The following is a 9339-nucleotide window of genomic DNA, read 5'->3' as shown; positions in this document are numbered from 1 at the left end:
CGCCCATTTAATTGATTGACATAGCCGTTATCCAATATAAAGACGTGGAGTAAAATCACGGATGTCATGTGATGAACTGTGTTGTGTTTTATAAAAAAATGTGGGTTGGACTTCGCTGTCGGTGAGACTAGAACATCATGCTGTCGTGTTTGTCCATAAAGCACTTCTGAATAAGCTACCTTCTTATTTATCATCACTCATCAATATTAGAATTAGAATTCCTAAAACCAGGTCTCAAGCATGGATTACACTTGAGGACCATGCGATTTCCACAGAGTTGGGTAGGGCTGCCTTTTCCTGTTACGCTCCTTGCCTATGGAATAGCCTGCAGACTAAACTTAAACTTGAGACTCTTGTCCCCCTTGCCCATTTTAAATATTTATTGGAGGATTTTTATTTTTGTATTGCTTGTAACTGTTTCGGGTAATGCAAGTTCTTGTGCTGTTAGTGAATAACCTATGTGTAAATGTAATCTGTTGCTGTATTTTTTTGTGTTATCTGTGATCGTTTTGTTTGTCTTGTAGTTTCTTAATCATTGTACATAAACTGTATGTGTAAACATGTATACGCAGGGCCCAACTGTAAAAGAGACCTTGGTCTCAGTCTGTGTTCCTTGTTGAAATAAAGGTACAAAAAAAAAACTGGAGCAAACGCAAAGTGATGTTGTTTGGCTTTATGACGCCAACCATTGGCTGTGCCAGTCAAAAAAGTCCTGTTTTTGCTCATGAAACAATTTATTTGCAATAGAAAATCCTACATGCTCTTTTGATTATAAGACATACATGCAACCAATAAATAAAAAAGCAATTTACGGTTTCTATGCCTGTAGTTTTCCATGTGGGCCAATCAGTGAATTCTGAAAAACTATGCAAGGATTGTTCCAAGGGGTGTGGTTTTTGGGCATTCTAGAATCCGTTTCTTTTCTTCCATTTGTTATAGTATTCTAACGATTCATATGTTATTGTTCTTAGCGCCATCCGTTGAAAACAGACATGTGAAAATATTCTGGGGATAAACATGTGCATGTGTGGCGAGTTGATATGTAAAACTTGGCTATTCAGATTTTTATTTGGCCATATAGTCTGTTAAAAATAAATGAAATATAAAAACTTTGGGAGCCATGCATTCTAAAGATGTTTATTCTATCAGTAAGATTCATGGGAAGATGGTTCTATTTAATTATATCTGCTTTCATGTTGTTGATTAATGGGATAAAGTTATCTTTATATATATGTTCTTGTTTGTTGTCGTCACTTACTAAGCATCCTAAATATTTAATACTTTTTGTGGTCCACTTAAGGGATTGCTGTAGATCATGATTTTTTCCCTCTTATTGCCATTATTTCAGTTTTTCCCACTCTAATTTTATTTACTGAGATTTTAGAGTATACTGAAAATATTTTTTAAAAGGTGCATTGAGTTTTCAATATTAGTCAGTTATATCAGAAGATCGTCGGCAAATAAGTTTAGTTTATATTTATGTTTACCAACACTGATATCTGTTACGTTTGGGTCCTGTCTGCAAGCAGTTCAAATGCCAATGCAAACAAGGAGAGGAAGAGAGGACATCCCAGTCTTGTGCCCTTTTTTTAATCAGATAATTTATTATTTGTGTATATTTTTGCTTTAGGATATTTCTATAATATTTGTATATGAAATGTATTATTTCAGCTGTAAAGTTAAAGGCTTCCAAAGTTTTGAATAGAAAAGGCCATTCAAGACAGTCAAAAGCCTATTCGGCATCAACAGCCATTATTGATAAGTCTACATCTTGTTTTTAAGCATATTTTATTATACTGAAACATGTTCTTGTATTTGTTTGTAAGTGCCTATTTTTAATAGATCCTGTTTGATTAATATATATCAAGTCTGGTAAGACTTTTGCTATTCTGTTGCTTATGAGGTTTGTTATTTTACTGTCAATTTAGGAAAGTTATGGGTCTGTAATCTGCAGGGGACTCCAGATTTTCATGGTTTTAATATAACTGGTTGATACACGGAACTCAGAAGCACTGAATTGAGTGACGTGTGTTGTCATTTGAGTATACGGCCTCTACTTTGTCCCAGGCTGTCAAATAAAATTCTATGGGAACGCTGTCCATACCTGGTGCTTTTCCCCCGGTTAATGTTTTAACAGTCTCTAATATTTATTTTCAGGTTATTTCTATTTTAGTGATATTTTTTTGTCTGCTGATAGTTGCTTCAGGGTTAATGAGCCTAAGAAGGCTGTAGGATCAGTCCAACTGTTGTTTAATTCTGATTTATATTGATTTTCATAAGGCTTTTAAGAATTGTATTAATAGTGTTGTTGTTTCTAATTAAAGCATTTGTATCCTTATCTTTTCAATTTATAACAAGTTTATCGTGTATTCATTTTGTAAGGGCTGCTAGGTGTTTACCAGGTTTATTTGACATTAAATAGTATGCTTTATTTGAGTTTAACCTGTAGCTGTTGGCTCTCTTCAAAAGTAAACTATCATATTCCTGCTTAATTTCCGACATTGTATTTTCCTCTACCTTGTAAATAATTAGTTTTTTTTTTCTAAGATAGTGATTTGTTTTTCTTTAATTACAATTTCTAACTTGGATTAAATTATCATTCCCCTAATGTATGCCTTAAAAGCATCCCAAATTATGTCTGTCCTCTATGTCTACATTTGTAATGGTAAAGGTCTTTTATTTTTTCGTTCATTTATTTGATGAATGTCTGGTCTTGAAGATGCACTCTGTTCATTCTCCATATCCTGTCAGTTAGTGTATTTTCTGTTGCTGTAACTAAGCATGATACCAGAGAATGATCCGATATTACTATGTCCTGGATTATTTTAACTCAGTATATTGTCGAGTGCATTTTTGGAAATAAAAATGTAGTCACTTACTGAATCGGGTTTCTTATAAAAATATATATAAACAAAGGAGTAGTCTTTTGTTGGGAATAGTAATCTCCAGGTGTCTTGTAAATTATTTGTAGAGATGACATTTTTCAGCCTCTTTGGAGGCTCCTTAAATTAGCCTTTTTTATTGCTATGTCAGTTGCCGAATGTGGGATTTAGGTCTCCTGCTAAAATAATAGTTATTTTCTGGGTTTGATATACTGTAGCTTGAAATCTATCTAAAAAAAAAGTATAGCTCTTGCAGGAAGACCACAACTGCTTTAAATGTTCAAGAATCGTATGCTTTTTTTTTGCCATCATGGAGCCCGTGCAGATTCCATGTAATATGTTGGAGTTGTTGGCATTTACTTAAATAGAATCAAAGTTAACCTTGTTTGTTCCGTCCATCTTTGAAGAATCAGATAAACTGTTTTATCAGACCTGTCAAAAGAGCACGGTGGACATCTCATGGATATGGGAGTCATAGTATGAATACATAGTTATTGTATACATTACATATATAGAAAGCGTGAATAAGTAGGCTGAGCAAACATTTACAGAGGACACACAAAAAACATAAAGCAAATTCTTTGTACTTTGAGGCACTGTGCCTTTTTAGGGCTTTTAAGCTCCAACTCATCTCCTAATGTACCAAAGGTCTGTGGGTTATTGTCATGCTGGAGGGTCATGTCAAGATGAGCCTGCAGGAAGGGTACCACATGAGGGGGGAGGATGATGCTGTGACACACCACCCCAGACCATGACGGACCCTCCAACTCCAAATCGATCCCGTTCCAGAGTACAGGCCTTGGTGTAACGCTCATTCCTTCGACGATAAACGTGAATCCGACCATCACCCCTGGTGAGACAAAACCGTGACTCGTCAGTGAAGAGCACTTTTTGACAGTCCTGTCTGGTCCAGCGACGGTGGGTTTGTGCCCATAGGTGACGTTGTTGCCGGTGATGTCTGGTGAGGACCTGCCTTACAATAGGCCTACAAGCCTTAAGTCCAGCCTCTCTCAGCCTATTGCGGACAGTCTGTGCACTGATGGAGGGATTGTGCGTTCCTGGTGTAACTCGGGCAGTATGTTCTTGCCATCCTGTACCTGACCCGCAGGTGTGATGTTCGGATGTACCGATCCTGTGCAGGTGTTGTTACTTGTGGTCTGCCACTGCGAGGTAGATCAGCTGTCTGTCCTGTCTCCCTGTAGCACTTAGGCGTCTCACAGTACAGACATTGCAATTTATTGCCCTGGCCACATCTGCAGTCCTCATGCCCCCTTGCAGCATGCCCAAGGCACATCCACACAGATGAGCAGGGACCCTGGGCCTCTTTCTTTTGGTGTTTTTCAGAGTCAGTAGAAAGGCCTCTTTAGTGTCCTAAGTTTTCATAACTGTGACCTTAATTGCCTACCGTCTGTAAGCTGTTAGTGTCTTAATGACAGTTCCACAGGTGCATGTTCATTAATTGCTTATGGTTCATTGAACAAGCATGGAAACAATGTTTAAAGCCTTTACAATGAAGATCTATGAAGTTATTTGGATTTTTACAAATTATCTTTGAATGACAGGGTTCTGAAAAAGGGCCATTTCTTTTTTTGCTGAGTTTACATTGGAGACTGCCACTTAAATACTGTTGTCAGTGTGTAATACCTTGTTAATTAAATGTAAGTATAGTGGCTGGTGGGGCTCTACTTGGGGAGCTTGGGTCCACCGAAAGACTGAAGTGAGATGAGTGGAGGCACCACACATACTTCAGGGAAATGTCTGATGTACTCCCAGCCACCTCATCCCAAACAATCCACCTGCATTCTAATATTGTATATTTTTTCTATTTGTTCAAGACTCATTCAAGATTTTAGATTCCCTAAAACATGATCACTTTTGAAGTGTTTGTATGATGATTACTGATAGGGTATTTCATAGTCGTTGGATTTAATAAATCCTGTAGGGGGCGCTGAGAGAACAATAATTCTCCACTGCCATGCTCTGCTCCGTGACCATGCTCATTTATCAGACCAAAGAATGACAGAGAGACTAAGAAAAACATTTGTATAGTTTTATTCAAACAATTTATACCATATAACATCTTTTTCAGGACAAACACTTCACCACAGTTCAGGCTAAAGGGATCCAGCCAGCACAGCAGTCATCCTAAGGGAAAGGGGCTGGAAGTTTGGATAGTTACCAATTGTGTTCCTATTGCCAGTCTAGCCCAGGACATCTCCAAACATACACACACTGAAGCCCAACCCCAAACAAAAAAAAGTTAACTTGGACAGTCTGGTGCATTGACTGTGTCACAAATAATAGGGTGATGTCATCATTAACATTTCCCAGCAGTGTTTCACTAGTTCAGGGCGTGTTGTCCTTCTCCATGATTCTGTGCACCACTTCAAGTGACTCAGAAGCTGCGTTTACACTGCCAGCCTAATTCTGATATTTGTTTTATTTACTGGTCTTTTGACCAATCGGATCAGCCCTGAAAAAGATCTGATGTGATTGGCCAAACTACCAATTTGTGGAAAAAAGGTCCGAATTGGGCTGCCTGTGTAAACGCAGCCATTGTACCACTGCTCATAGGATTACTTGCAAATTACTCACTACTCCATGGTTCCCTCTGCTCATGACAACTTGCTTGTTTATCATAAAAATAGGTCCTGTTCCTTGGATAGTGAAACCGGTCTGGTCAATTTAACCCTAATTAGTAATATTTCACCCCTCTTTAAGTCATCCTGGTGAGGGACTGGGAAAGTTCCTGGGCCTATGATGACTGAAGTCAAATGTAACAGTCACCTTCCTTACATAAGATAACGCTATCACACATCCCCATCAACAGACCACATTAACAGTCCACCCAACAAGCAATCCAAACCCATGTCAGTAGGATCATGTCTGTGGACCTAAAAAAGGCACACTTCGGAAACGAGCAAACGTTAACTTGAAAGTTTTGAGAACAAAGTAAAACAATGTAAATGTGGGAGTGACAAAAAACATTTGTTGATTTTTTTGGTTGGATATTTAATCTAATGAAGTCCAAGTACTTCAGCTTAATTTCACTCTTTATACATAGTCTTACTCTTGATTCATCATTCAACATACAGAAACAGATTGGTACAAATTAGTAAACAATGTCTTTACTCCAGATTGTAACAATATTTTTATGCTATTACTGGAAAATGCATTTGATTGTAACAGGTTCCTGTGTTAAATATATAGTGCAGTCAGTGTATATCAAAACTAGCTTCGCTAGCCATCTTCTGTTCTGTGACAATCCTGAGAAATCCACCAGATATACTTAATGTGCCAACAGAACGATCCTGCCTCATAACTTCACATACATTTTGAGCAGTCTCTTGAAATTGCTAGAAGCAGAGCTATCCATTTCAAGACCTCTGATACAAAGAAATAAGATTCCCCAGATCAGCATAGGAAATAAAATAAACCATAATTTACACAACCCAAATGTAAAACATAAAACTTAATACAACAAACACATCTAGCACTTCAATAAGAACACACAGGACATCAATTTGGATGAAAGGGGGTAAGACAGCAGAGTTAAGTACCCTATTGGGACCTCCTGAACTGCTCACATATTCCATTCAAGTGATACCCAAATGATTTAAGTTACGATTTAGATCTGTGGAGGTAAGGTAGGACAAAGCAACCACACACACAGAAAATACAAAAATGAACATTCTCTCATTTGAGCACTTAACTATAAAATATAGGTGCATACTTACATCCACACACACGCATTTACACTTGACTTAGCGTTATACATTTGTCGTTCATTATAACTAATCTCATGTTGTTCAATATATATATTGATAGAAAAGAGAAAACATTTAAATTAAAACACCTAAGCAAACCAGTGATGAGATCAAAGTGCAATGGGATTGTGAAACCTACGTACTGCAGCCAGCTGTATACCTACAACAGGGAGGGGGTTGTTTAGGAGACAGACCCCATGACCTCTGTCACTTCTCCACGGGAACATTCTGAGTTCCGACCTTCAATGCGCCAGGTCAGTGTGGCTGGCACTCAGGTCACGACTCTTTCTCAGATGATTATTTCGCTCCTAGTGTGGGCAGCAGAGAGGGCATAGGGTTCAGAATAGGTTGAAGAACTAAAGAGAAACAGTTCATGTACACATCACAGACAAAATATCCTTCACATTTCCATGGAGAAAAGGTCTGTTTTGCTTGAATATGGAATACAGACATGAAGGGTTCATGATTGATTACTGTTGAAGTATTTGGGGGAATGTAGTATACAATATAAATGAGATGCCAATATGCTGAAATCTGGTGCACTACTGTATTCTGCAGTCACACCCTTATCGTATGGTAGGTTGGCAGAACCAATATCCCACCATGTAGAATGGTACCATGGTCTCAAATAAATCCAGTCAGATTTATCGTGGTGAACAATCGATAGCAGTCAGTTTATAAAAGGATTAACATTGGAGTCAATTCATGTAGAACGTTGCAAGTAGAATTTTGAATGGTTGCTGTTGATCATCTGGTTACAGACTACTATACCTGGTTCACCTTAAGTCTAATTTCCTCATTGCAGCCACATAAATCAACTGTCAAAAGGTATAATTTCCTACATCTACCGTGCACATCATTCATTACTGTGAGTTGTGACTAAGGGCTTATTGATTGGGGAATTGTTGTTTCATAAAGTCTCAGAGAGTAGTGTGTAAGAAAGAGGGAGGAAGATAAACACAGGGGATGGTGAGGGAGAAGAGATCCAGAAAAAAAAAAATGGGGAAAGATTGAGTGACGTGAAAGATGGAGCGTGAGAGACAGTTAGGCTCCTTACTTGGTAGAGGTCTCCGGTAGCCTTGTCCACCACGTTTAGAACACCCAGTGAGCTGGCTCGCTTCATGCTGCACCCAGAACAGTGGCATGCAAGGAGATGTCAGTGAGAGCCGGGTTGAGGGGTCAAGAGTCAGGGGTGAGGAGAGGGACATGTGGCCCATGAAGATGGTATGTGGGTTAATAACAAAAATGAGACTCACTCACGGGTTAGTTTCCCCAGACAATGCCCCGACACAAATACATAAAGCCATCTCTATGAGCTAAATCATAACATATGGGTTAAAGGACACACTTAACAAAAGTTGAAGAGAGAGTGACAACAAATTGATTAAAGGGAGTAGTATTCGGTGCCAAATTCATTAAATTCTGTTGATACAGCGCTCTACTGTCTCCTGGATTAGAAAGGTCATCATAATGGGGTTAAATCGTCATTGATAAAGAGTTAGGAACGTTAAAATGGTCTGAGGGATAGAAAGAGCAGAAGAGAGGAAAATGAGTCAGAAAACAGAATGTCAAACAGATGAGGCATGCAGTAGCCATTCACTTGGAAAAGTTTATTAGTCAGAAATAAAAACACAGCATAGATATGTATTAGAATATTAAAATAAAACAAAATTCCCATGCAGACAAAAATAAATTCACCAAAAAAACTGATATTTGCACCTTGTTTTGAAAATGTTGTTTAAAAATTGTGAAAAAAGGAAAACAAATAAAATAAAATATGGCTTTCATATGCAGGCATTTCAAAGCAGGCAATTAGTAGTAGTTTGGTCATCTAGAGCTCTTAATCATTCTCTATTTAGTCCTGTCTCTAGGCCAGATTGTCGCTCACAGCTGACAGAGTACTCTGTGTACACATGGCCGTGGGAAGTTGTTTTGCGTTGTGCATATGTGAGTATTTTTCTCCGCTCATACAGGAGTAATAATGGCCTAGTTCACTATTTTTGTGGAAAAACAATTATTATTTTTAAAGCAGATGTTACTTTTTATACAAATGATAAGGGCATAAAATAGAGAAGCTCACTGCTGACTGAGGCACTAGGAGTCGGAGTCCTCTGTAGTTTCAGAATCAGTCCGACTTGCTCTGCCTGTCAGCTCAAAGCACTTCCCTCACTGAACATATCCACACAGGCAATGTAGTCTGGAATAGTACCCTGTTTCTACAGCGTGACATTGAGCCAGTAATAGTCTGTACCAGTCACAGTATGTGGCATTCATAGTGTATGAAAGTGAAAATGCACAAGTAACAGGCTCTTGAATGTGTTAGTTAGTGGTTCATTAGCTGTGCCAAACAGGACTCAGAGTTACACCAGAGTTAACCCACAGCAGAGTAGAGATCCCTCCAGGAGCAGGGTGGCTTAGTCTTTTCTGGGGCTCCCGACTGGCGCAGTGATCTAAGGCACTGCATCTCAGTGCTAGAGGAGTCACTACAGACCCTGGTTCGATTCCAGGCTGTATCACAACCGGTCGTGATTGGGAGTCCCATAGGGTGGAGCACAATTGGCCCAGCATCATCTGGGTTAGGGTTTAGCTGGGGTAGGCCATCATTGTAAATAAGAATTTGTTCTTAACTGACTTGCTGAGTTAAATAAAGGTTAGATACAAAAAATATTATTTCACCTTTATTTAACTAA

At 38.6% G+C, this 9339-nt stretch overlaps 1 protein-coding gene across 7 annotated transcripts in view; it reads right to left on the bottom strand.

The window, feature by feature from the left end:
• Positions 1–4918: 4918 nt before the first annotated feature.
• LOC110497818 (kinesin light chain 1) overlaps positions 4919–9339 on the bottom strand; it is a 41372-nt gene continuing 36951 nt past the window's right edge. For 4 of the 7 annotated variants that reach the window (XR_005037715.1, XR_005037714.1, XR_005037716.1 and 1 more), the window contains one exon: positions 4919–6957. Coding sequence is in view for 4 of the 7 variants with exons in the window: in XM_021574223.2 (XP_021429898.1) it covers positions 6939–6957 (19 nt within the window). In the remaining 3 variants the exon portion in view is untranslated. Of the gene's footprint in view, positions 6958–7706; positions 7774–8244; positions 9237–9339 lie in introns of those variants that run through there. The other 3 variants (XM_021574222.2, XM_021574221.2, XM_036954777.1) reach the window with 2 other exon arrangements.

Source organism: Oncorhynchus mykiss, chromosome 19, assembly GCF_013265735.2.
Source record: "Oncorhynchus mykiss isolate Arlee chromosome 19, USDA_OmykA_1.1, whole genome shotgun sequence".
Classification (NCBI taxonomy): domain Eukaryota; kingdom Metazoa; phylum Chordata; class Actinopteri; order Salmoniformes; family Salmonidae; genus Oncorhynchus; species Oncorhynchus mykiss.
Note: the sequence above shows the minus strand (reverse complement) of the source record. Positions and strands in the feature narration are given on the sequence as shown.